The sequence below is a fragment of the Castor canadensis genome, chromosome 7 (genome assembly GCF_047511655.1).
Source record: "Castor canadensis chromosome 7, mCasCan1.hap1v2, whole genome shotgun sequence".
Taxonomy (NCBI): Eukaryota; Metazoa; Chordata; class Mammalia; order Rodentia; family Castoridae; genus Castor; species Castor canadensis.
In genome coordinates this window covers 151,916,932-151,944,892 of record NC_133392.1, presented here as the reverse complement: position 1 = coordinate 151,944,892, position 27,961 = coordinate 151,916,932, and the positions used below count along the sequence as shown (strand labels likewise).

General features: G+C 47.9%; 1 protein-coding gene across 1 annotated transcript in view; it reads left to right on the top strand.

The window, feature by feature from the left end:
* Positions 1-27,961, top strand: part of Fhad1 (forkhead associated phosphopeptide binding domain 1) — a 123,762-nt gene that overhangs the window by 10,429 nt on the left and 85,372 nt on the right. Inside the window, exons 3-4 of the mRNA XM_074081288.1 lie at positions 4,705-4,911; positions 15,276-15,537. Coding sequence (XP_073937389.1) covers positions 4,705-4,911; positions 15,276-15,537 — 469 coding nt within the window. The remainder of the gene's footprint in view (positions 1-4,704; positions 4,912-15,275; positions 15,538-27,961) is intronic.

Below are 27,961 nucleotides of genomic sequence, written 5' to 3'. Positions count from 1 at the left end.
GCAGTTACTAAATGAAGTCCCCTTTTCATGTTGGCTGTCAGTTGCAGATCATTCTTCAACTTCTAGAAGCTGCCCACATTCCGTGGCTCGTGGCCTCTTCCCTCTTCAAACAGTAGCCTAGTCCTCGTGATTTAGCTTTCTCTGGCCTTCCTCCCCTTCCGGCTCATCTTTCCAGCTCCAGCCAGGGAAAGTCTGTTTCCCAGGGCTTGGGTGAATAGAGTAGTTCCGCTGTAACCTCATAGTAACCTCAATCAAACCTGCCCAATTTGTTGACCAAGGCACATATGACACGTCCCAGGAGTAGGATATGGGTTTCTTGGAAGGACCATTTGAATACCGTGATCACCATCTCTCTTGGCTGGACTCCAGCTATGGGGTGCAAAATTTATAGGATGGGTAGGGACCCTGCTGGGGCAGTGGAGAGAGATGGCAGGTGAGCTGGCAGGTCATGTTGGCACTGATGTCCATTGAGGGCTTGCCCTGGGCCAAGAGTTGTGGGTGTCTGCACTTGTGTGAGTGTACAATGCAGTCCTACAGGGAGGGGGTCTCAAGTCCCCATCATACAGACTGGGAAGTGGAGGCATATCAGACTAAATAGATGCCCAAGGTCACCCCAAGGTGAAGGAGGAGGTGGAGGGCAGCCTGGGACCACACAGGGACACAGACATCAGGAAAAGAGGACATCCAGCAAGGAGCTGCTCTCAGGTAGAAACTTCCAGTGTGCCCACATACATGCATAGAATGGACTTTGATCAGATTTATCCCATACCTTCTCTTGTCCCCCTCCCTACTCCTACAAGTTCTCATTCCTTGTCCCCATAGTCCCCCCTCTACTTTCATGTCTTTTTTTCTTTTTAATTTGGATCCTGCATTTTAGATAAAACATGAGATTTTTGTCTTTCTGACTCAGGCTTACTTTGCTTAACATGATGATTTCCAGTTCTGTCCATGTTCTGGCAAATGACAAGATTTTGTACACACACACACACACGCACGCACACGTGAACACATGCATGTTGTTTTTGTCGTTCATCTGTTGACAGGCACCTGAGCTGATCTCTTCGGTTTGAACATCTGAATCCTTCGTACAAGTGGAAGCAGAGGATAGGTCTTTTGTGACTATTTTATTTCAATTAGCATCATGTGCTCAAGGTTCACATGTTTCATGTTTTTCCTTTTATTGTGTCTTTAAATTTTTCTTTTCAACAATATTTTGTAATTTTCAAAGTACAAATCTTTTGCTTATTTGGTTTATTCCCAATATTTTATTATTTTCAAGGCTGTCATAAATAGAATTGTTTTTGCAATTTCCTTTTTGGATTGTTTATTGTGGGTGTATAAAATGCCACAGATTTCCATGTGATGACTATATATCCTGAACCTTTGCTGAATTCAATTAGTTCTGCCAGGTTTTTATGGAATCCTTGGGGTTTTCTACCTAAAGAATCATATTGTATGAGACCTGAGATCATTTTATTTCTTCCTTTCCCATTTGACTATTTTTATTTCTTTTTCTTGCCTCATTGCTCTGGCTAGGATTTCTAGTACCCTATCAAATGAAAGTGGTGAGTGTGGACATCTTGTCTTGTTTCTGGTCTGAGAGGAAAATCTCTCATTTTCTCTCCATTGATTATGAAGTTAGTTGTGGGCTTTGCATACAGTCTTCATTCTGTTGATATAGTTTCCTTTTATTTTGAGTTTATTGAGTATTTTCATCACGTGAGAACACTGAATTTTGTCAAATGCTTTTTCTGCATAAGTTGAGATCACCATGTGTGGTTTTCCCCCTTCATTTTGTTAATGTGCTGTAATTGGTTTTCGTATGTTGAACTATCTTTGCATTCCAGGAATCTATCCCACTCGGCTGTGGTGTATAACCTTTTCAGCGAGCTGAAATTCTGAATTCTATTTGTCTGCTTGTAAGCATCTGTGTCTTTTCTCTTTTGCACTGCCTGGTTAGAAATTTGTTAGTTTTATTGACCTTTCCAAAGAATCAACTTTTGGTTTCTGTATTAGTCAGCTCTCCATTACTATGACAAAATACTTGAGATAATCAACTTTAAAGAGGAACAGTTTCAGAGGCTTCAGCTTATGGTCACTTGGCCTTGTTCCTTTGGGCCTGTGGCAGCACCATATAGCATGGCAGGAACACGTGGTGAAGAAGGCCTATTCCCCTCATGGTAGCCAGGAAGCAAAAAAGAGAGACAGGATGAAGCCAAAGTCCCAATATCACATCCAAGAGCATGCCACCAATGACCTAACTTCCTCCCGCTAGGACCCACCTCTTAAAGGTTCCACCACCTTCCAATAGTGCCACCAACTGGGGAACAAGCCTTCAACACATGGGCTTCAGGGAACATTCCAGATCCAACTAGAGCAGTTTCTTTGATTATTATTTGTTTTTTCTATTTTCAGTTTCTTTCATTTTTGCTCTGATTTTTATTTCTGTTCTTGTGCTTGTGTAGGGCTTCTGTTACTTTTCTTTCTGTAGACTCCTAAGGTACAAGCTTTGATTACTTATCTTAGATCTTTCCTCCTTCTGTTGTCCTGCAGTCAACACTATGAATTTCCCTTTAAGCACAGTTTTAATCACATCCCACAAATACCCAGAAGTTGGAACTTCATGCTTAACTCATCTTTAACTGCTCTTGAGAATTCTTTGATGGTGTGTTGCTTAGTCTCCAAATATTTGGAGCCATCTTTCCATTATTGGTTCCTAGATTAATTCCACTGTGGTCTGAAAGCACACTTGGCGTGATTTCTATTCTTTCAGGCTCATTTTATGGCCCAGAAAATATGGTGTGTCCTGGTGAGTATTCCACATGAGCTTGTGTATTTTGTCATCGTTGGATCGAGGGTTCGACAAACGTCAGTTAGATGCAGTTGCAAAATTGTGCTGTTCAGTGTGTCTGTGTCCTTTCCACCTTTCTGCTTGTCAGATCTGTCCATTACTGACAGGGGTGTTGGTGTCTCAGTGTCACAGTAGATCTGTCCACATCCCTTGGCCTCCTGTGTTTTGGTGCCCCACTGTTGGACACAGACACAGGAAGGACTGCTCAGGCTTCCTGAAGGACCAATTCCTCCCCTCCCCACTTCACAAGACCTCCCTTTGTCCCCACAGAGCTTCTCTGTTCTGAAGGCAGTTTTGTCTCCCATGACTTCAGCCACCCCAGCTTTCTCTGGTGGTTTCACACTTGGAGTGCACAACGGAAAAGAAGGAACAGTATAGATATTTGAATTCATCAAACCTAGGCACAGCCAGGCTGGTCCAGCTGGTGACTCCTATAAATTCACCCTGTGCCTCAGGTTCCTCATCTACAAAATAGGAAGCCACCTGTGAATTGTTGAGGATGAAATGGGACAGCGAAGTAAACCAGTGAGAATTTCCTGATGTGAAGTTTAATTACTGATATGTTATTACTCCACTATATATGGTAATATATTTTATTATTAATTTAAGGCATTAGGTATTAACATATAGTGAGAATTTAATTTCTATGTGCAAGTACTTTTTAGAAGCCTGGATGAGGCCCTCTGAGGAGATAAATTTAGAAAATAACTACAAAGCCTCAGACTGGAGTGGGCTCTTGTTTGCTGTGCCCTCGAGAGGCAAAGACTTGTATGGATGTGGTAGTGGCTTGTGGTCCCGGCTACTCGGGATGCTGAGGCAGGAGGATCATTTGAGCTTGGGAGTTCAAGGCCAGCCTCTGGGCCACATAGCAAGACCTCTTCAAAAGATGAAAACTTCATGTGCCTTGCAGCCCCCTGTGAGGACATTTCCTCTCCCCTCCCCTCACCTAAGGGACCAGGACAGGGGTGTGACTGCCTGGGGGAGTCTGCTCACTCTTCTAACCAAAGCAAAATCACAGAGGAGCTTCTGTCCCTCACCATGAGTTCACAGACACACCTGATGGGACCCCTGTCCTTTGGGGACCATGGTCATATTAGCCCCAGTAGACTGAAAAGTAGGTCATCTTTGGTTAGACAAATTCTGGGTATCTCAGGAACAAATGGCATTTGTTGATCATTGGTGTTGTAGAGCAAGGCTTCTAAAAGGTAGTTAGAAAACTCTTGATGTATGGTGTGAGACACAGCTCCAAGGACTGAACCACAACTTAGTGGTTCGAGTGATTTTAGTGTCTCTTTTTGTCCTTTTCTCTAGTTCTCATTTTCTGCTATAAGAAAAGCATGTTAATCTTTTTCAGTGAACAGAGCAAACAAATGAACGCAGTAAGTGAATCGTGATGTCCCTTAGTTCTCTGTACTGTGCCTGAACTTGGCATTTTCCTTGCGGAAGACTGCACGGCTGTCATTTGCTGACTGGCCTTGTGGTTTGTGCTTGGCCATTTCTGTTTCCTGCCCCACCATCCAGCACCACCCTGGGGGCGCCTGTATGGGAATGAGGAATGGAAGATAGCCAGCTGTCTACTAAACATTTGCCCTGTACCATTCCCCTGAGTCCTTGCCTTCGTGTGGTCTGACTCTCCACCCAACAACTCTGGGGTCCGTCCCCGGGTCTGCAGTCAGTCAGGGAACACTTCCCCACTCCACGCGCTAGCTGTGTGCCTTAGGCAAGTCCCTTAACCTCTCTGATCCTTGGTGTGCTTTTAAAATGACGACTGTGATGACTGACCACCCATCAAAGCAGAATTAGGGGGTCGTATCATTATTGTTCACGGCCACGACCGTCCTTGTCTGTTTCAGTCTGCAGACATCGACAACCACCACGCGCTCATCGAGTTCAATGAGGCCGAGGGCAGCTTTGTCCTCCAGGACTTCAACTCCCGCAATGGCACATTTGTCAACGAGTGTCACATTCAGAACGTGGCCGTGAAGCTCATCCCTGGAGACATCCTGAGGTTTGGGTCCACCGGACTGACCTACGAACTGGTCGTCGAAAATCCTCCCCAGGTGAGCCCAGGCCACTGTGGGGCAAGGGAGGACAAGGTCCTGGTTATGCTGGGTCTCACCTTCCATGCGTCCTGGTGCCCAGATACAGCCAGAGGGTGGAGGTCCTCGGAGGGTGGCCCTCTGCCATCTCACACTGCACAGGCGTGGCAGTGGCAGCTCTGCCCTATTGTGACATTCAGCCTTATCACTGCAGATTTTGGGAGGTAGGGGAGAGCCTTAGCGTCCTCTAACGGGCACGTAATTGCATTACAGCAGCATAGCTGCAATGTGCCCAGCGCAAACTGGGAAGTAGATGTGCCAGTGAAAGACCGGGCCAGTGCTTCCTCCCCAGGCAGGTGGGCTCTGTGACGGGGCCCGGGGTTCTCTGTGTGTCGGGGTCTTCACGTTCTCCAGGATGTGTAGCTTTGAGAGATATTTGTAAACCGTACAATTCAGTATTCAAGTATGAGCCCAACTTGCGATAGCTGTCATTACACCTCAGGCCAGAACTGTTCCCTGGGGACATGGCCTAAGTGACTTTCTCAATCCATGTGAAATATAACCCAAAACTCACCCAGCAGAGCTCAGTCACAGGAGCACGGGGTCACCAGCGAGGCAGTGTATGGGGCGGTTAACAACAACCCAGGCTTTGCCTCAGCCCCGCGGTCCACTTACCCACGTGCACTTGAGCAAGCCACAGGACCACTCAGAACTTTGGGTTCTCATCTAAAAGTGGGAGCAATGACAGCAGTGATCTCACAGGCTCACCACGAGGCTCGAATGAGGGTTAAAATCATAAAACTCAGCATAGTGTGAGCATCTCCTGAGGACATGGTCGGCCTGTCTCTCTCTCTGCCCCCAACAACGCTGCATGGGGGAGAACTCCAAGGCCTCAAATCCTTTCTGGGACAGGCTGGGTAGGGTAAAGTTTAGGGAATCTGGCCAGAACCCCAGGGCCGGGGCCGGTTGGTGGCCCTGTAAATACTCAACCGCTCACCAAAATTGCAGCCCTTGACCACCCACAGGCTGCCTGTGGCCTGTGAGGCCACATGGTTCACGTTCAACTTTAACATCTTGGGGCACATGTCTTCTGCTGCCTGCTTTCTTTGGGCCCACGTGAAAGCTGTTTGGTCAGGGAACACATTGGGGTCCTCTGGCAGCACGGGGGAGGAGCTCCTGACCCAGGAGGTGTTGGCCTGAGGTGGGGTGGGCGTTCTCAGGAGGAATTCCTCTAAAAGCCTCAGTTTACATTTCTGCAAAATTGGGGTCATAACAGCTCCTCACACCTGGGGCCCCTGATTAGATGGTCATTGTATGGAAATTGTCTGTCCCAGTGACCATGCTACCTTGTTAATATTCCCAGATGCCATCGGGTACCTTTACAAATAAATATGCATCCCCCAGAATGACATATGAGATAGAAAACTGGAAAGAAAAGCTGTCCATTGTCAGAGGATACTGGCATCCAAGCTATGTCCAGGTGGATACTTGGTGAGTCACAACTCTTTCACCAAAGAACAGTCCAGGGCCACCCCACGTTGTACCATGCCAAGGTTGCCGTCCATGTTGTAGTCCACACAGATGGCAGCCCTGGAGTGTGCAGGACATAACCTGCAGGGCCACTTGAGTGCCCAAAGCTGTCACTGGGTGACATGCCGTCTCTGTCCTCGTATCGGGTTTACAAAGTGGAAGTCACAGGGCCAGGTGTGCCTGCTACCCTGTGCCTGCCGTTACGATTTGTGTTTGGTTTTGGGGTTTTGGCTTAGTTTTTAGGGCTTTCTGATCTAGGCAAACGATGACTGTCCTATTAACCAGTGGTGGTGTTCTCACCAAACGGCCAGCTAAGGAAACCAACTTTGAAATCTTGTCTTTGTTCTGAGATATGGCGCATCTATATGGAACCACCCAGGAGGAAGACAGGAACCCAGAATAAATGAACTTGCAGAGTAGGGTCCAGAGCGGTGGCAACTGTTCTACCCATGTACAATTCCCCCAGTAATTGCTCATGATCCAGCTGTGCCTCACCTTGACCTGAGGGGCCCCCGACGCCCCACAGTGGTCAACATTACCCTGGTGTTTGGCCTTCCCTTTTCAGCTCTGCCCCGTCCCCAGACCAGCCAGGGACTCCCTGGTAACTCCAGCTGGATCCTTCCTCCTCCCCACTTCATGGCACCCTGCTCAACTTCTAGAGCGCCATCTAGAGGCCAGAAGCCCCTGATGCTCGCTGGAGAGTGCAGTGCAAAAGCAAGGGCTCTGGAGTTCAGGGACCCAAGTTCAAGTTCCAGCTGCAACTGTACTTAGCCTTTTGGGCTTCCGTTTCTGATTCCCACCAAGCAGCTGCACATGCGTCACAGGATCCCTCTCTCCCTTCAGATTTGTGCAAGAAACACCCCACCTGTGTACACCGAGGCCCATAGCGATTCTGCACTTGCCCAAGGTTACATCCCAGTGATGGCCTGATCTCCTGAGCCCAGTCCAGGATTTCCCAAAGCCCTGGATGATGATGATGTGAGTCCCTCGGTGCAGTCCCAGGCCACCCTGCAGCTCCCACGCTGGTGGGGATGACGTAGCAGGAGGGAAAATCCAGAGGCCTCCAGGGAGGGGAGAAAACAGTTTCACCTCTGCTTCCTTCCCTGCCTCGGCCAGCTTCGCCCTGGGAAGGACGTAGGGCTCCTGGCAGAGCCAGTCAGTCCCTTCCTGTCCCGATGCCCGGTGGCTAAGGTTTAATGAGCATTTGAACCAAGCATTTTATACGCATTCTCTAATCCATTTCTCACAAAGCAAAAAGTAGCCACACTGTCCTTGTTTTACAGATGAGTCCCAAAAGGGTCCCTCTTGTCAGGGTCATACAGTTGGCAAGGGTAGAGGAGGCAGCCAGAGGCAATCTTATTTAATGCTAAATACCATCTCTTAACTGGGGCCAACTGTAGGCAGGCCAGCATCTGTGGTCATAAATAAAGTTTTATTGGAACACAGCCACACCATTCACATCAGTGTTGGCAGTTTACTTTTCCTGAGCAGATAGAGACCGCCGAGCCAAAAGTACTTACTGCGTGGCTGGCTACAGAAGCATCCAGCCTGCTGCGTAGCACTCTGCTGTGCTGCCTCTCATCTTACTCAGGTTCCCAAAGAGCTAAAATAAGAGGGGGACAGCAGAAAGAAGGAATGCATTCTGAGCCCTCCTGTCTGGCAGGAGCTGTCCTGGCTAATAGTTTTATTTAACTAACTGAGGAATAAGAAAAAGAAAAAATAAGCTTTGAACAGTCTCTTCATTACCTCTTTAAAGCAGAGGTTGGAAATATCCGGCTCTAAATATACATACATATTTATGCATTTGCATATATGGTAATGGAATTATATTTACACATCTGATAAATATATTAGACCTTTATATATAATATGCACAAATATTATACATTTTACCCATTTCTTCAACTGACAACTTTTCTTTAAAAACTGGAAATTTTCTGTAAGTGGAACTTTTTATGTCTTTTTTTTTCAGTCCTGGGGATTGAACTCAGGGCCTCATGTTTGTTAGGCGGCGCTTTACCTCTTGAGCCAGGCCCTAATCCTTTTACTTTTAGTTGGTTTCTCAAATAGGATCTTGTGCTTTTCCCTGTGCTGGTCTCAGATGGTGATACTCCTAGCTCTGCCTCTTGAGTAGCTGGGATTACAGGTGTGCACCAACATACCTCCAGTGTAACTTTTTTTTGCAGTACTGGGGCTTGAACCCAGGTCTTCACCTTGAGCCACTCCATCAGCCCTATTTTTATGATGGGTTTTTTTCAACATAGGGTCTAGTAAACTATTTGTCTGGGCTGGCTCAGAACCATGATCCTCTTGATCTCTGCCTCCTGAGTAGCTAAGATTACAGGTGTGAGCCACCATCGTCTGGCTCCAGGGTAACTTTTGAAGCAGAAATGTGGGTCTTACACTCGGAAGTCTGTAGCTAGAGAGCTGCTTATTCGCTCCAAGTTTCTCTATTTAATGTTTCACTGTGTGTCTTATGACTGGCCGCTTATCTTAAATCACTTCCTCTCTGGGCCACTGCTTTACTTTTGTCTGATGCATGATTCCAGCCTGGTGGGTTTTATTTGGGCTTGTCAGAACTTGTATAACACCTTTTGTTCTGAGCACATATGAGGCTTCTGCTAAAATCTCAATAAGCATCACATTGTCAGCAAGTGTCAGAAACCCAGTTCAAGCTGGCCTAAGGGAGGGGAACATGTAATTGAAAAATCGGAAGCAGCAGAGCTTCAGACCTGGCTGCACCCAGGTGCTCAAATCATCTTCAGGAATCTGTCTCTTCCACTGTGTTTTAGTTTCACAATCTCAGGCAGAGTCTGGGCTCACCTGTAGCAAGGTATCCACCAACCCCCCCACTCCCCAGCAACTCCAGCAAAAGAGCAAGTGCCTTCATTGGTTTGTCTTAGGCCATGTGTCTATCCATGAGCCAGTCACTGAGGCCAGGAGCATGGAGTGCTATGATTGGCCAGGCCTGGGTCATGGGCCCTCCCCTGCATAGCCAGTGGCTCCTTTATGCTGGGGACCATGTGCTGGGAGGTGCGTGCTTCCACCCGCCCGCACTGCCTTCCTTCTGTGTCCTCTCTAGGCTTTACGGTTGTGTAGACTCAAGAGTAAAAGTGAGTAGAATCAGGGGAAACGGGCTACCAGGGGACCCAGAGGACCTTCCTCCAAGTGAGCTACATTCATGATTGCTTGTGAATTTTGTACTGTTTGTTTGTTAGTTTTCTGGGAACTCAAAGCCTTTTTTTAATGACTTTCTTATTTTGGCATAATTTTGAATTCACAGGAAAGTCACAATAACAGCACAGAGAGTTCTGTAGATCCCTCTTCTGGCTTCCCTCGTTGTTAACAATTGGTGTTATCATTACCCACACTTTGTTATCCACACCCCCACCCAAGGCCCCATGTTGTCTCTCCCTCGTGTTGCATCATCTCCTTGGTCTCCTTGAGTCTCATGATCATGACAGTCCTGTGGAGTCCTAGCGGGGTGTCCTAGAAATTGCACCCAATCTGAATTCATCTGTTTTTCTCTGCCTACACCAGGGTCATAGCTTTCAGGACGCCCAGGACAAAGGCAGAGTGTCCTTACCCTCTCTTCCTGTTGAGGCACCTGTCATCCGTGTGGCATCCCAATGACAAAGCCTTCACCGCTTACTCAGGGTAGCATTTGCTGGGTTTCTCCGTCGTAAAGTTTCTAATTTTACTTTTTTCCCTTCCCATACTCTGTTGGATGGAAGCAAGTAGCGAGGTGCTAAGTACAGTATAGCTTCAAGCGGGGGTACACGACACCCCTGGGGGGAAGTGCTGGATTCTTCTGTAAGGAGGACAGGCTCTTCTCCCCAGGCATTTCCTTACTCGATCATGGGTTTGTACCCATAGAGATGTGTGCATAGTGATACTTTGGGGTATAATTCACTACTTTATTTTAACCTTGTCCACCTTGTCCAGCTCTTTCAGGCTGATTGCTGTGTCCCACTGACACGCATCCTCAGTTTTCCTGTTTGTTTGTTTTTGTGGGGTTTTTTTTACCTTTTCTTATTTTCTGCCATTACAAGATGCTCTGGGCTTCTGGTATATTTTCCCTGCTTGGCCTCAGGATCAGCCACAGGCCCTTTTCTCACAGTTTCTCTGCTTCGAGTGCAGTTCAGTCAGTGAGCAGCATCAGGTGTACCAGGCCCCATGCTGCGTGCTGGCCCAGCCAGCCATCTGCTGGGAAATGTGGAACCACTAGCTCTCTGAAAGAGGAAAGCCTCCAGTAAGTTAGGTTTTCCCAATAATTCAAGCAAGTATGTAGGGTTAAAAAAAGGGGGGGGGGGGAAGGGTAAAGCCTGCATGGATGATGTCAAGGTTACTGACAGAAGGTGTCGCACACTCCTTACAAATGGTAATAAACTCTACCATACCAGTCCTTATAAATTCCAGGTGGCCATTGACCCTCACTAGATGTTTTCATTGCTTTGGGCTAAACGCTTGGAACTCTGAGTCAGCTGATGGTGGCAGTTGGTGATCGAGAGGGTTTGCAAAATGACCATTAGTGGCTATCTGTGTTTCATTTATGAGTGAGTCAAAAATGAAACAGAATGTGCGTGGGAGCCTCACGTATCCTTCAAGGACCCGAAAGACATCTCTGCTGCTCTTAGCCTAATGGTTATGGACACAATACTCTTAATCTGCATTATTAGTATTTTATCCATCAACTTCCTGAGGGGAGACAATCAGCAAAGCAAAAGGCCCTGATTTATAGCATTTCCTGATTTCTGCGGTGTAAAGACTCCCACCTGGCTGGTTTGAAACTATAGCATAAGGAGACCAGCTCATCTGAGCGCATCTTTATCCACTCTGCCAGCAGGAGGCCGGGTTAACTGAACTCAAGGGCATAGGTAACAGTGCAGTATAGCGAAGGAATTAGGAAGGGATGAGGTGTGAGTACTTATTACCATTGTTTCTGGTGAAATTTAATTGCAAATGTATAATCTAATTTTTATCTATGGCTGTGTTTAGCAAGCAGCTCACAGAATTCTGAATAGTGAATAGTGGCCATCATAAGTCAGTACCAGCTGGCCCCAGCATGGATCTGGGACAGCAGTGATGATGACATAGGCCCTGCACAGGCAGAGACCATGGTCCTCTGAGCTGCTTCCAAGACGTTGCACTGGCTGTGTGAAGAACATTCCCCAAGCATCATTGCTGGAAAATTGTTCACAAGCAGCCTGGTGGGTTTCATACCAACTGTTTCCTGTTTTCATTTTGGAAAATCTCCTATCCTCCATCAAGCAAGCATCTCAGACTTTTTTTGAGTATGACAAGCAGATGTAAATCATGACTTCCTCTGCTCCAAGAGGACTGGTTTGGGAGTCAAGCCCATGGTTGGGCTGTGAGACCTTGGATAGGTCACAACCTCTCTAAGCATCAGTGTTTTAACCCATAAAACGGGGGCACAGATACCTCCACCAACCCAGGGTTGCTCTGATACTGGGATGAGACCACATATGTTAAGGACACAACCCAGTCTCTGGCACATACGTGCCTCCTCCCCGTGGTGACTCATCCACAACAGTAGCAGTAACTACAAACTTCTGAGACCATGGCAAACCCTTCAAGGGCAAGGTCCACTTTGCTCTGGTATACACAGCTCCCAGAGCCTCCAGGCAGAAGGTACACAGGTCCACTATGGCGTCCCTCTTATCCTGCAGCCTCAACGCTGTTGCAAGTCCATGCTGGAGTGGAAACACCAAGGAAGAGCAGGTGATCTGGAAAAATGGAGTTGGTTTCTAGAGTGAATCATTGACTGCTGTTTGTTCAACTAGAAGTAACTCAGCAGTGAGTGTGGGCCATGTGGTTATAGCCAGCTACTTCAAAGACAGTATGGAAGAATTTGGGAAAACAGATGCTTCTCAAAGACAGAACGAAAGGCAACCATTGGGCAATGTACCATGCAGTCAGAAACCAGGAACAAAAGAAAAAGAAGAAAGGAAGGGAGAAAGGAAGGAAGGGAAGGAAGGAAGGAAAGAGGAAAGGAGAAAGGAAGGAAGGAAGAAAGAAGAACTTACATGTATTTTTCAACTAAAATTTCTAAACCGGACTTGATATAACTCTTGACCTTGACCAAGGCTCCCTGCACATTCTGAGCACAGCACAAACTCCCTTTAAATGGGAGCCTTTTGCTCCTGTTTGTTTTTCTGCCAGCCCTTCTTGTAGTTAGCAGCAGCTATTTCAGAGGAAACCTTGACCTTGCCAGTGATAGAGCAGGGTTGCTAAGTAGAGAAACCCACTTTAACCTTCCAGTTTTGGACACCCTAAATCAACATGCTCCAGGAGGAAAAAAAAACACTCAATTTTCTACATCTGAACCCAGAGGTAGTTAGGCGACTCTGCCACTGAGCTCTCCCCCAGACCCTGACTGCAGTTTTTGCTGTATTTTATATGTCGTGCACTTCCCCTTTAGAGACCCTGCCACGGGGCTGTGTGTGCTGCAAAGGAGACCACCTCTGACCAACCTTCCACACTGGAAGTTCAGTGTCAGACCCCAGCCAGGGCTCCAACAGGTATCTGCCTGTCTTCGCCTATTCACCATGCCTCATTCACAGTTGTCCCGGGTAGAGTCAACGCAAGCGTCCATCCACAGATGCCTGGATAACAAAATGTGTTCTAGCTGTCCAGTGGAATATTAATCAACCTTAAAAAAAGGAGGGGATCTGGACACATGCTATAAGAGTCATGCTATGACTCTTGAGGACATTATACTAAGAAATAAGCCAGTCACAAAAGACAAATATTGTCTGATTCCTCTTATATTTGATACCAAAAGGAACCGGACTAAGAGAAGGAAAAGGGAAGAGTGGTCACCAGGGGCTCAGGGGAAGGCAGCAGGGGAGTTATTTAATGGTAATAGAGTTTCACTTTTGCAAGATGAAAGAGTTCTGGAGATTTATTTCGCAGCAATTAGAATATACTTAACACACTCAAAAATGTTTAAGATCCGATTGGATCACATGCTCCATCCCTGAGCCAATCCCTATGGCCAAGGAATGTGATTGGCTAGTTAATTAACCCCACCTACGGTGATGGGCTGAGAGAGAGAGAGAGGTTGCCCAGAACCCAGGAAAGAGACTGAGTGATTCTGCCTGGCCACTGGAGCGGGTATGAGACTCGATCGCCTCCTTCAGAGCCTTAGCAGTTGACTGCAAGGTGTATTTACCACTTCAACCAGTAACTTCTAGATTTGTGTTCTAGAAGGTTGGGGGAAATACATTTGAATTTAGCTCTTCTTGCCTTCAACCCATTCTTTCAGTGTCAGTTAAGACAGTGGGAAACAATCACTGGAAAGACCGGGGCAAGGGAGCCCCAGAGGACAGGAGGGATGGCTGGATGGAGGAGGCAGCACAGGGTCAGAATGAGCACATGAGGGCAAGGTCTAGGTGGAGGGACTGAGGTGTTGACATGGAGAGAAGTGGGAAGCCACCTGAAGGCAACAGCGCTCTGAACACTGCCGATCCCATCCTGGAAACAGATTCCAAGTCGCCCGTATCCCTGGGTGGCTACAGTTAGGTGCTTGATTTCCCCCCACTCTGTTGTCACCCACTCCAAGAGAGTGACTCCAGGAGCATGCAGGAGCCTCACCTGTTTGACCCTGGGTCAGGCAGAGCAAGAGAGAGCATTCCTCTGGACAGGACCTGGCCGCAGTTTTGGGGAGCCCTGGGTTCAGGAGCCTTCTGTCTGTTCTTCATCATGTCTGAGCTCAACTTCTTTCCAGTCTGCAGGACAAGGTGAACCCTGTCAAACAGACGTGTGGCCCTGCGTAGACAGTGAAGTTTTGAACTTAGCGTCTCACTGGAGAGTGTGCCATTTCTGCCAAGAGAATTGGGGGTCTGGGGAGAGAGAGAGAGACAGATGCAGAGACAGAAAGACACAGAGAGAGGCAGGGAGGAAGGAAGGGAGGGAGAGCAGAGAGAAAGGGGCCATAGAATCTGGTCCTGGTCCTCTTCAGCGTACCCTCAACCCAGGTGACACCTTCACCTCTCCAGGCTCACTTATGACATGAGGAGGGTTGTTGTGAAGAACAGGTGTGTCCCCTGCGGTAAGTGACCAAACTCATCGACATCTCCATTTATCCACAAGGCGCAAGAGAGCAACCTCACTAAGCATTGAACGGAGACAGGCCAGGCTCTCCTTCCTTGGATGGATCCTGACTGGCTGTGCATTAGCCACAAACGCCCTCCCCAGGTCCAATGATGAAAGGCTCCCCATAGAGATCTGTGGGACACCTGAGGAGTCAGGGGTGCTGGATGTTGAATGTGAAGACCCATGAGGAGATAGTTGGGGTCCCCGCCACCCCAGAGCTCTGAGTCCCAGGAAGGGCCGGAGAGAACAGAAGCATGGGTGGAAGGAGAACAGGCCTCAGAGCCCTGAGTGCTGGCCCAAGTCTCAGCCTTTCCTTTCAGCCACTATCTGAGCACCTGTCACGGTGTAAGTGCCAGGCATCATCTATTCTAGGTGCTGCAGACACTGAGCAAGGTAGAAGGAAAGGCTCTGACCCCCAGGAAGCATTCTCCCAGCGTGGCACTGGATATTGTACCTCATCAATGGCCTTGGAGAGGTCACCTGTTTTTGTGTCACAGTGTTGGATGCATTAAATGAGTTGGTACACATGAATGTCTCGGCAGGGCACCTGGCGTAATGACCAAGTGGTGTTGGTGGTTTCTATGTGACCCATGGCAGGGCCACCATCCTGAACTTGAGAGTGCCCAGGAAGGCTTCCTGGGGGAAGTGACTCAAGCCAAGACCTGGGGCTTGGGACAAAGGGCCACAGAGCATAACAACTGACCGTAGCCTCACTGACTCTCCTGTGTACCCCACAGGTCTCCTACCCATGGATGAGGGCTCCTGCACCTTGGCCAAGGCCACAGTCACCTCGGACCACACAGCCACCCACACAGTTGCCCTTGCCACAACACATCCCCTTCCACCAGGGCATCCGACCAATCCCCATGCAGAGGAGCTGGTCCCAGGGGTTCCCCGGGCCCTCCATGATCCCGCCAGTGTCCCACCAGCGGCCCGTCAGTGCTGGCGGGAAGATGTTCTCCTTCATGATGGACCACAAGACCCCTGTCGTCAAGCAAGGTATGCATCGGGGCTCCAGGTGGGGGCTTCCAGGGTGAATTTGGAGCCATGAGGATGGGAAATAGCCATGAGGAAATAGTTAAAGCTCAGTGGGGTGACCTGTGTATCTTGATCTCCTTGAACTTTTTTTTGGGGGGGTGGGACTGATTCAGGGTTTCAGCACTTGCAAAGCAGATGCTGTACTACTTGAGCCATACCTCCAGTTCATTTTGCTTTGGCGATGGGGTCTCTTGAACTATTTTGAACTATTTGCCCAGATTGGCTCCTAACCATAATATCCCTGATCTTAGCCCCCGTGTGGCTGGGATTGCAGATGTGAGACACCAGTACCTGGCTAAAGGAAAAGTTTTTCTTTTGTTTTGGTTTTTGGTGGGACTGGGGATTGAACCCAGGGCTTCAGGCTTGCAAAGCAGATGCTTTACCACTTGAGCCACACCTCCAGTCCTTAAACTTAAAGAAAGAAAGGGTTATTTTGGCTCATGATTTCAGTCCAAGGTCTGCTGGCTCTACTGCTTTGGGCTGAGGTGAGGCAGAACATCATGGCGGCAGGAGAGTGAAGTAGCTCACTCTGTGGACAGGAACAGAGTGAGACACAAAACCAGAACAAGATCCGGTCCTCAGAGACATGTCCCCAGTGACTTCCTTCCTCCATGTAAGCCCCGCCCCCTATTTTCCACCCCCTCCCAGTGGTGCCGTCATGTTACAAATCCATCAAGGGATTCATCCATTGCTTAGGTCAGAACCGAACTCTCCCCCAAAGCCCATCAGCTGGCAACCAAACCCCCAGTACTTGAGCCTGTGGGGGACATTTCGTACCCAAACCACAACACTCTGTCCCTAAAATCATAATTACCACTGTGAAACATTCCAGCCAAAAAGTAAGCACGACATACCTCATCTTTACTGTTACCATTGTCAAAGTGTGTCCCCATGCACCTACCACCCAGGTGCAGAAAGAACTCAGCCAATTTCCCCCACCTTAGCACGAAAAATTTCAAACATACAGCAAACTAAAAAGAATTTTTATTTTCCCTGATTTTACCTTTCTCCCTGATTCTATCATTAACATTTTGCTATAGTCTTTATCTTGCCTCTGTCTACCCATCCTTCTTTTCCTTCATTAATCCATATTTTGGTGCATTTTCAAAGCCAGTTGCGCACATCTGTAGACTTAACCCCAAACATTTTAGCATGTATACCACTAACTAGAGTTCGGCGGTATTGGCTTGATATAAAATTAACATACAATGCGTCTTAGTTAGTAATTGTTATATAACAATCTAGCAGCCTGAAACACACAATAAGTAAAAACCTTGTGTATTATTCACTTTCCATGTGTCAGAAACTTGGGGGTCACTTAGCCAGGTGGCTGAAGCTTAGGGTCTCTCATGATCAAGGTGTCAGCCAGGGCTGTGCCCGCCTGAAGGCTTGACCAGCTGGAGAAGCTGCTTCCAACATGGCACCCTCACCTGGCTGTTGTCAAGAGGCTTCCATTCTTCACCATGACCTCCCACAGAGCTGCTGGAGTGTCCTCATGGAATGGCAGCAGCTCCCTCCCAGGAAGTGACCCAAGGAGCAATGTGGAAATGGCAGTGTCCTAATGAGTAAGCCATGAAAGTCACTCTGTCCTTTCTGCAGTATCACACAGGTCAGCTCTATCCAGTGTGGAAGGGACTACACAGGGACCTGCAGATAGGAGGCAGGAACCATTTGGCAGCCATCTTGGAGGCCCTCTGGTCCTCAGTGATTCACCCCCTCACACGTGTAAAATGCCCTCAATGCTCCCTGCCCCACCCCCACGCCTCATCCTATTACATCAGCTAGAATCTGAGACCCAGGTACAGAAAGGGCTCTTGCTACTTCCTCAATCTCCGCTTCCCACGTATAGTCCTTACCAACCCCAAGACCTTTGAAGTAAAGAGATAGGTCACCTGTCTCCCACATACCCAACAAATGTGAGACACACATGGGGTGCCTGCTGCAGACACTCTTCCTACTCAAAAACAGCAAAAAAACGGAAGTCCCTGGTCCATAGCAATTCTGAGACCAACCCAGGAAAATACCAGAATGCCTTGATTGGGACTCAGTGCTGTGCTTCCCAGAAATGACCTTCCCGTGCTCTGGGCTCTAGTTCTGCCCCAACTCATTCTGCCTGCTTTTTACTGGTGTTCACCCTGTAAACATCCAAGCCATGGCCACAAATGTTAACCTAAAGCCTTTGTCTGCCACTGTGGCTGGGATACAGAATGTGTCTGCAGAGGTTCGTGGGCTGAAAGCTTGGTTCCCAGGGTGGGAATGCTGAACATGATGCCTTTAAGACGTGGGCCCTCGCAGAAGGTGGTGAGGTCACAGGGTTTCCACCCATGGAAGGGATTAATGTTCATCGTTTTGGAGTGGATTTGTTCCCATAATAGCAGTTGTTACAAACGAGCAAAGGTGGCTGGTCCCCCTGAATCTCCCTTCCTTCCTGCACACGTGCTCCTTCTCCACTCAGCTGGTCCCTTTCACTTCTTTACCACACAGTGACACAGCCAATGGGCATTTTGCCAGCATGCAGCAACATGATTTTTAGACCCTTCCACCACCAGAATCATGAGCCAAATAAGCCTCTTTATTTTATAAGTTACTCTCCCTTGGGTGTTTTGTTACACCAACCAAGAAAAGACTAATGCGTCTGCAGAGGGGCAGCATCCATAAGCTGCCCAGACACCCTGTGCTTTGGCTGGATGATTTTCTGGGACCCTGCCTTGGGTCTTTCTGTGTTCCTAACAAGACCTCTATACCTACACCCTAGCTCCATCTTTGAACCACGTTTTCCTAGCAATGCCTTTAATTTGATCTTACCCTGGAACCTGTTTCTTAAAATTCACTTACCATCTGGAGAGGCAAGGAATTTTTTAACCCATCACATCATATCAAGTGTTCTCCTAGCTGGCCTCGCTCCTCTAACATTTATTGTAAGAAGCAAGAAGTAACCAGGTGGCACCTTCCCATGTTCCACCTGGAGATCTCATTAGCTAAATCACGGAGCTCATTAGGTGTGTTTCCTGCTTCCCACCTCACCACAGGGAGCTTGTTACGGAGCATTCTGATACTGTAGAACAAGGAGCCAACAGGTTCTGAAACACTTCCTTCACCCCCTCCCACTCCCCCACCCCACCCACTGCCTCCTCAAAGGCACCAGGCAGGCATCTACTAACAGTCTTTGAGACATTTCAGAATTTCACTACAACTCTTCTCAAGTCGTCTGGCTTCTATCCACTGTCCTGTCCCAAAGCCACCCCACACTTTCAGATTTTAATAAGGTAGCATTTTGTGCTTGGTGTCAAAATCTGTAGTAGCTCTTTGCTGCTGCGTGACACATTCCCCAGATAACAGAGCTAAAACAACAGTAAACACATCTCACACAGTTTCTCTGGGTCAGGATTTGGGAGCAGCCTTGACTGGAAGTTCTGGAGTCTCTCCAACTGTCCAACTGTGGGCCAGGGCTTCAGTAATTCGAAGGCTCGAATGGGGCTGGAGAGCCTATTTCCAGGACAGTCCCCTCATATGACTTGAGGCAGGAGGCCTCAGTTCTTCACAATGGGACCTCTCCATATGCTACTGAGTCTCCTCGGGCTATGGCCACCGGCTTCCTCCAAAACAGCAGTCCTAGAGAGCTAAACAGGATCTGCCGTGTCTCCTGGGGTCCGTCCAGTCTCAGGAATCAGACACCGTCACCCCTGTAGCACTATTGGTTGATGGAAATAACTGAACTGTGCCCTCCCAAAGCTCACACGTTGAAGCCCTAACCCAGGACCAGAGAATGTACGTTTGCAGATGATTCCTTTAAAGACATAATCAAGTTCCAATGAGGCCGTGGGGTGAGCCCAATTTGACTGTCGTCCATATACGCCAAGGAGATAAGGATGCAAGAAACACCAAGAATGTCTGCGCACAGAAGGAAGGCCATAGGGGACACAGGGAAGAAGAGGCCTCAGGAGAAACCAGCCCTGCCGTGATCTTGATCATGGATTTACAGCCTCCAAGACAGAAAAAGTACATTTCTGTTAAGGTCCCCGTGTGTGGTTGGTTTGTCATGGCAGCACCCCCTGACGAAGTCAAGCTTCTTCCAATCCCGAAAGACTACACAAGGGTACGACTTTCAGGGATGAGAATCATGGGAGCCATTTTGGAGACTAGCCGCCACAGGTGTTGTCTACCCACCCAGTTTTGTCAATCATATACACCCAGGTCACCCACACCCCAGAAAGCTGGGTCATGTCTCTTCTGCTCCCACCCCCAGAGGCAGCCATTCTTCTGATTCTTTCTCTACCATGGATTAAAGAGTCCTGTTCCAGAATCTCAAAATAAATGGAATCCCATAGTCTGTGTTCTTTTGTGTGTAAGAGGTTTTTTTTACACAGCGTATTTCTGAGATTCATCCATTTTGTCGACTGGGTCATGAGTTTGTTCTTGTTATCATTAGGCAATGTTCTATTGTGTGAACATACCACATTTCCCCATTCTTTTGTTGATGGCTATTTATTTATTCAATCAGTCATTAATCAGAGGATGTCTCCACTTGTTTCCCCAGGGCCAAGGTGAACTTGGTGCTTCTCTAAGCACCTTCCTCTCTCCTTGGGAAGTGAGAGAAGTCCTGTGGCTCTGAGGCCCTCAGATAGCCTGGCCCTTACCACCACTGCCTCCCACAGGGCTGTCATCTGGGTTGGGAAGTCACCATGATGTCTATTCTCAAATTTCCACCCTCGCTGTGCTGATGAGAGAAGGGCTTTCATCCTCCTGTGGGGGGAGCTTCCTGTGTCAGACCTGGCCTCTCATACGTTAGGGTGTACTCTAGGCTCCAGTCCTCCGGCCTGGAGGCTCTGAATTGATAGCACCCACTTTTGAGAGTTCCTCCCATAACAAACTTGAACTCTTCAAATAAGATTGTTTTGCTCTTAGATCACTACCTTGCTTTAGGATTTTGAAATCTATTTGGAAATCCAAAGCCTAGGGTTTGTTGATTCTAGGCCAAGGTTTCTGTCAGCACTGCCGACCTTGGGGTCAGATGGTTCTTGTTTGCAGGGCTGTCCTTAAATGCTTGAGTGCTCCCCACCAGACCCTGGCAGCTGTGCCCCTCTCCACTCTCCAAATTGTGACACTCGAAATTATCTCCACACATTGCCACTTGTCCCTTGAGTGGCGAAGTCACCCCAGTTGAGGACCTCTGTCCTAGGGGTGTTCACCCCTCTCCTCCCATGGGCAGTAAGTCTTTAGTACAAACAGCAAGTCTTAATGGCAGGCGCTCAGAGTTCATGGAGATTGGAGAGGAAGAAGTCCTGAGAGCAGAGCTCGGAGTCATTTTTATAAATATGAACCTGATTTATATATTTCTCTGAATAATGGGACCATCTGAACCTAATATAAGTAACCTGCTTTTTAAAATTCACCAATATACCATGAAGTCTTCCCATTTCAGTAGACTGGCTGCACAATGGTCAAGAGCATCAGCTGGAATCAGATAACCCTGGGTTCTGAAGACTCCACCTCTTAACAGCTGTGTGACCTTAGGCAAGTGACTTGACATCTCTGTGCCTGTGACCCCCATATGTAAAGTGGAGAGGGTAGTCATAATTCCCATCTTATTGCATTGTCATGAAGAGGACGTGAGTTCCTGCATGGTAGCACTTCTCTCAGTGCCTGCCAATAGTGAACACAGATAAATGTTAATTTAAAAAACTAAACTGTCTTTGCAATGTGAAGAAGTCAAGTCCAAATCTTGAAGGCACAGCTGAGGCCCCACATGCTGTCCCCTGGTGAGGGCTGGTGATTAACAAAGTACCAGGTCAGAGAGACCTTGTTAAAATATTCAGGTCACTTCGCGTGCTTGGTGAACAGCTGTTGCTCCAAAACGTCAGAATGTGCTTCAGTCCCCAGCCCTGCCCCAGCTGCCCGGTCCCCTGCCACTTTCAAATGACCCAGCAGCCACATGGCCGGCTCTGACCCAAGTCAAGCCAGCAGTGGCCAGGGAAGAAGGCGTGGGGAGGGTCAGGGGTTCTGCTCTGCACCTTCCTGGCGTCAGATGGCAGAGATCCAAACTGGGACCCAACTCAGGACCGTCAGGCCCAGGCCTCGGGGCTCCCTAGACTGTGGCAGCGGTGCCCAGGCACCCCTGCGTCTGTCTGGCCATGGGGACACCTGTCTAGCAGCCATCTCGCTGGCTCCCGGCCCCTCCTCACCTTCAGCTTGCTAACTGGGCAGTCCCAAGTCCCCAAGCTGTCCTCAGATGGTGGCCTTTGTGATGAAGTAAAGTCCGATGCCCCAAAGCGGGGACACCTGGTCAGGGCAGCTGACTGTCTCAGGCTGACTGACTTAGCTGCCAGCCACACGGGGCTCACGAGCACTGAATGTGGCTGTGTGACTTGAGGAACTGAGTGGATAATTTGATAAGTTCACATTTAAAACCTGATGTTTGAATTCACTTGTTGGGAACATTCGAGAACATTTCAGACATCATGGGTTTGTGGATCGACTTTTTCAACTGCACGTTTACAAAATCTAAATATAGATCAAGTCTTTCCCATGAAAATTTAGCTTCTAAATTGAGATGGCTGGAAACACAAAATAAACCCTGGATTTCAAAGACTTAACAGACACACAAAAAGAAATGAAGGTAGAAGATCTTGCTGCTTTTGCCTAGGTGACATGTTCCAATGATAATGTTTTGATACATTGGATATTGAGTTAAATAAAATATATTGTTTAATTTCATCTTTTTTGTTTGTTTGTTTGTTAGTACTAAGGTTTGAACTCAGGGCCTGGCACTTGTGAGACAGGCGTTGTTCCAGCTGAGCCACTCTGCCAGCCCTTTCCGCATTGTTTATTTTTGGGATCGGGTCTTGTGTTACGCCTGGGATGGCCTTTGATGGTGATCTTCCTATTTGTGTGTCCCTCTGTAGCTGGGATCACAGGTGCCTGCCACCATGTTCAGTTATTGGTTGAGATTGGGGTCTCACTAACTTTTTTTTTTTGGCCTGGGCTGACCTGGAACTGTGATCCTCCCGATCTCTACCTCCTAAGTAGCTGGAATTACAGGCATGAGTCACCATGCCTGTCCTCATCTTTTCTTTTGATCTTTTAAATGTGACTACAGGAAATTTAGAATTGTATCATGTGGCTTGTAGTCTGTTCCATCAGACAGTGCTGCCCTAGTTGGTCATGACCCCATTGCTCAGAATCCAGGAGGGTGAGGAGGGTGGAGGACAGTGAACTTCAAGGGGAGCTGCGGAACCCCCTTATTCTAGTCCACACTTTCCCCTCCTACCATCCTTTCTAGCAGACATGGAAAGGAACAGGGATGGGGGAGAATGAGAAGATCTGAAAGCAAGAGAGCCACCATCACAGCGCTCTGGCTGGGCCCAAGACCTGCTCCCCACATGGCACAAGACACTTTGAGAACATGGCATACTATTCTCGAAGCAGAGGTGTGAGACGGTGTTTGTGGCACTCAGGTCCAGCCGGGCTTCCTTCTGAGCCCTGCTAACTGTCCACACTGCAGGCCTCACTTACAGTGGCAGGAAACACAAAGGGGGTGTAGGCAAGTGGGTAAAGGGCTTTCATTTCTCAGCTGTTTCTGGGGTAGACTGACTTGGCCTCCTTCCAGGCTGTGGCACTGAAATTGTCACCACAGGAGGCCCCTCAGCCTCGGGCAGACCAGGACAGTTGGTCATCTTAACTAGTTTATCAGGACAGCCGCAGAAACTGCAAAGGACTCCGTCAGTTCAGTCCTTGGCGTAGTTTGGCCAGGCTCTGCAGAGTCTGGACTGTGTTCTGGCCGACGGGCTTGCCAGGGTGAATGGGTCCTAAATTCACTCATCCACTCCCGCACCCACACATTCAGCACCTTGGCGGGAGGATGAATGCCCTGGCTTCAGAGAAACACCAACTAGGTTCAGACCCCCACTTTTCCCCATCCAGACCTCACAGGCTGGCCTCGCGCTGGCTTCTCAAATCTCTAAAACAGAGTCAAGCTTAGCTCCTATCGCTCAGTGTTGGCATGAGTGTGGCTTTTCTTATGGAAAGTTCCTGGAACAGAAATCTGTAATGAGCATCAGACATTAGCACAGCAGCTCCCCCCGCCCCCCAATCCACAGGAGATTTGTTCCAGGACTCCCAGGGGATGCTGGAAACCATGGATGGTACTGACTCCTTATACACTGTGGGTTTTTCCCATATGCCCTGCAGTGTTGCCACATAGCACCAGAGGACATCTGTCCCTCCGTGTCTCATGCACTGGTACCTCCTTTGCCTCCCTGTTCTTGCACTTTAGGACCATTATTAAGTAAAGTAAAGGTGACTTTGAATACCAGCACCGGCATTCTGTGACAGTCAGTCTGTTAACAAGCCAGCTACCAAGTGACTTCCGAGCAGGCAACTTATACAGGGTGGACACACTGGACCAGCAAGTGTTCCAGGTCTTAGTAGGATGGAGCCAGATAGAGCAAGGTGTTATCACACTACTCAGCAAGTGCACAATTTAAAAATTGTGTATTGTTTATTTCTGGAATTTTCCATTTAATATTGTCAGATATCACTTGCCTCAGGTGACTGAAGCCTTAGAAAGTGAAATGTGTGTGTTGTGCCCTTTCTCTTCCCACAGGTAGAGAGCATACACTGGTGCATGCCACTTCCTAGCTATGAGCTTGGCCCCAGGTTTTCTCTCTGTGCCTCAGTTTGCACATCTGTAAATGGGATTAAGAATAAAACTCACTTCTGAGGGGCTCTGTGTTGAGCCAACTAGACACGGCCCCCTGTGTCATGGAGCTCACTGTCTGGTCATGGAGGCCAACATGAACAAATGATTGCAGGAAAACTTCTAGAGGTGGCAGTCAGGATGCCACCAGGCAGGATTGGTACTTGGTACCCCTGAGCTCATGGTGGAAGGAAATGATTGCTGGATGGAGAATGGCACAAGCCAAGCACTGAAAAGCAAGTGACACCCTCTGGCACAGAGGGCAAGAAAGCAGCTTCCCAGCTGGAAGGGACACCGTGTGACTCAGCCAGGCAGTGGGTGGGTTTGGTGCAAGGGACAGTTGGGGTGGCTGAACGGTCTGCTCCTGGAGGAATGTGGCTCCAGATGAACCTACAGGCTGGCAGGCTGGTCAGGGCCAGACCATGTGAAAGCAGTGTAAGTGGTCAAGGCAGAGAGGGGACAGGACCCAAGGGGTAGCAGTACTTGCTTGGCAGGTGCTCTACCACTTGAGACACGGGCTCCCCCAGAGACTTTGGATGCATTCGCCCTCAGGGAAATAGGCAGGGATGACTGAGAAGGGTTTGGCATCTGTCATGTTTGGAAGAGTTTGATCGGCTTGTTTTATTGGGTATAAGAAGTGCATAAGAAAACCAATCCAGTAAAGAGCTGGACATGGTGGTACATGCCTGTGATGCCTGCTACTCGGGAGGCAGAGGTAGGAGGATCGCAGTCCATGGCCAGCCCAGGCAAAGTTGGCTCAAGACCCTACCTGAAAAATCAACTAAAAGCAAAAAGACTGGGGGCATGGCTCAAGTGGTAGAGTGCTAGGCCCTGAGTTCAAACCCCAGTAGCACCAAAGAAAAGAAAAACAACCCATTAAAAAGTAGGATCCAGAATGTCTTGTGACCCCAACCTGTTCTGGTGCCTGGACTGTAAGCCTAGGTGAGAATCTGGTCCCATCCCCCATGTGTCCCAGCAAATATCAGGGCCTGTGCCAGCCACTCAGTGCCATGCCTTTCCCAGACATCAGAGGGCCTTCCTGTGCCCACTCCAGCAGTTCTGGGCCAACAAATATGTCTGAAACCTGGGGGGATCATTCTCTTCAAAGTATATTAAAAATGCAGAACCAAAATGAATAGCAAACCACAAATGTGACCGCACAAACCTCATTACTTGTTAATGTTAAGTGTTAATATTTTATCCCATCTGAAAACAGTTGGTTCAGTGCCACACTTCTCAGGAAGAATGCAGAATGATTTGTCCGGAAATCAGAGTTAGTAGGAAACTTAAAATGCGCCAGTCAGAGCTGAATAATCTCAAAAGCAGAACTGTAGAAATTCAAAAACTTCAGCACCAAGAACTGGTGGAGTGGCTCAAATGGTAGAGCATCTGCCTAGCAAGAGTGAGGCCCTGAGTTCAAACCCCAGTACTGCCCATCCCCCCAAAATTTCCTTGCCCATGGATGTCAGTGAATTATGACATGCTTCATATGATGTATACATAGTGGAGATTCAAAAGAACCCTTATAAAAGCTGGACATCGATCTACCATTTGATCCAGCAATACCACTCTTGGGGATATACCCAAAAGACTGTTACTCCAGAGGCACCTGCACATCCATGTTTATTGCGGCACTATTCACAATAGTCAAGTTATGGAAACAGCCAAGATGCCCCACTACTGACGAATGGATTAAGAAACTGTGGTATCTATACACAATGGAATTTTATGCAGCCATGAAGAAGAACGAAATGTTATCATTCGCTGGTAAATAGATGAAATTGGAGAACATCATTCTGAGTGAGGTTAGCCTGGCTCAAAACACCAAAAATCGTATGTTCTCCCTCATATGTGGACATTAGATCAAGGGCAAACACAACAAGGGGATGGGACTTTGAGCACATGATAAAAGCGAGAGCACACAAGGGAGGGGTGAGGATAGGTAAGACACCTAAAAAATTAGCTAGCATTTGTTGCCCTTAACGCAGAGAAACTAAAGCAGATACCTTAAAGCAACTGAGGCCAATAGGAAAAGGGGATCAGGAACTAGAGAAAAGGTTAGATCAAAAAGAATTAACCTAGAAGGTAACACCCACGCACAGGAAATCAATGTGAGTCAATACCCTGTATAGCTATCCTTATCTCAACCAGCAAAAACCCTGTTCCTTCCTATTATTGCTTATACTCTCTCTACAACAAAATTAGAAATAAGGGCAAAATAGTTTCTGCTGGGTATTGAGGGGGTGAGGGGGAGAGGGAGGGGGCGGAGTGGGTGTTAAGGGAGGGGGTGGGGGCAGGGGGGAGAAATGAACCAAGCCTTGTATGCACATATGAATAATAAAAGAAAAATGAAAAAAAAAAAAAGAACCCTTATGATAGCGGGAATAAATAAGAAGAAAATCAGGAATGCTTACATGCCTATCAAGTGGGTCCTAGTCACATGTGTCTTCGTTCATTTGTGTCACCGTGCTACCAATAACAAATACTGTAACTACTCCCATGGGAGGGCATTTCTGATACACCATTAAGGGTGAAAGCAAGCTAGAAAGGAAGATCTATGATATAAATCTATTTATGTTTTTTAAGGATATAATTATGCTAGGCACCAGTGGCTTACACCTGTATTCCTAGCTACTTGGGAGGCTGCGATTGGGAGGGTCTCTGTTGGAGGCCGGCCCTGACCAAAAGCTCGTGAGATCCCATCTCCAAAATAATTAGAACAAAATGAATTGGAGGCATGACTCAAGCATGAAGCCCTGGATTCAAACCCCAGTTCCACCCCAAAAACAATTTTTTAATAAAAATTAAAAGATACAATTTTTGAGGTAGCTAACATTTAATGGAAAATGCTTTCCATAGAGCTGGGCCAACTTTTTCTGTAAAGAACCTGTGTAGAGACTCTTCCCTGTACCTCACAACTCTTCTGGTCACCAGTAAGTATGGAGGTGACCCCCCAACCACTGTGATAGTCAGTTTTCTGTTACTGCAATAGAGTACCCTAGACAATCAACTTAAAAAGAGGAAAGGTTTGTTTAGGCTCATGGTTTCAGAGGCTTCAGTCCGTGGTCACTTGCCTGGCTGCCTTTTGGGTGAGGCAGCACACCATGGTGGTAATGCCCAGTGAAGGAAGCTGCTTACTTCTCTGTAGCAAGGAAACAAAAAGAGAAAGAAGGAACAAGGTCCCATATTCCCTAAGCCATGCCCCCAATGACATCACTTCCTCCCACCAGGCCCCACCTCCTACAGGTCCTGCAACCTCCAAGTAGCATCACAGGTTGGGGACCAAGCCCTCGACACATTGTCCCCCTTTGGGGGACATTCCAGATGCAAATTACAGCACCCACTAAGCAATGCTCCAGCACCAGCTGGCACCCTTGAATTCGGCTCCATTCTGATGCGTCTACCTGGAGTCAGTGTCACATCCTGCAGGTTGTTACACTCCCACCCACCACAAGCCCCACGTCTGGCATTTCTGACTTGGCTGGTTACAAGTTAGGGTTCCTAGGATCCCCTTCTCAGGTTTGGCAGAGCTCAGGCAATCTGCTTACTATGACTGATTTATTACAAATATATATACATACCTATATATTTTTTTGGCAGCACTAGAGTTTGAACTCAGGACTTTTGCACTTGCTAGGCAAGCCTGAGCCACCTTTTTTGCTTTAGTTATTTTTCAGATAGGGTCTCACA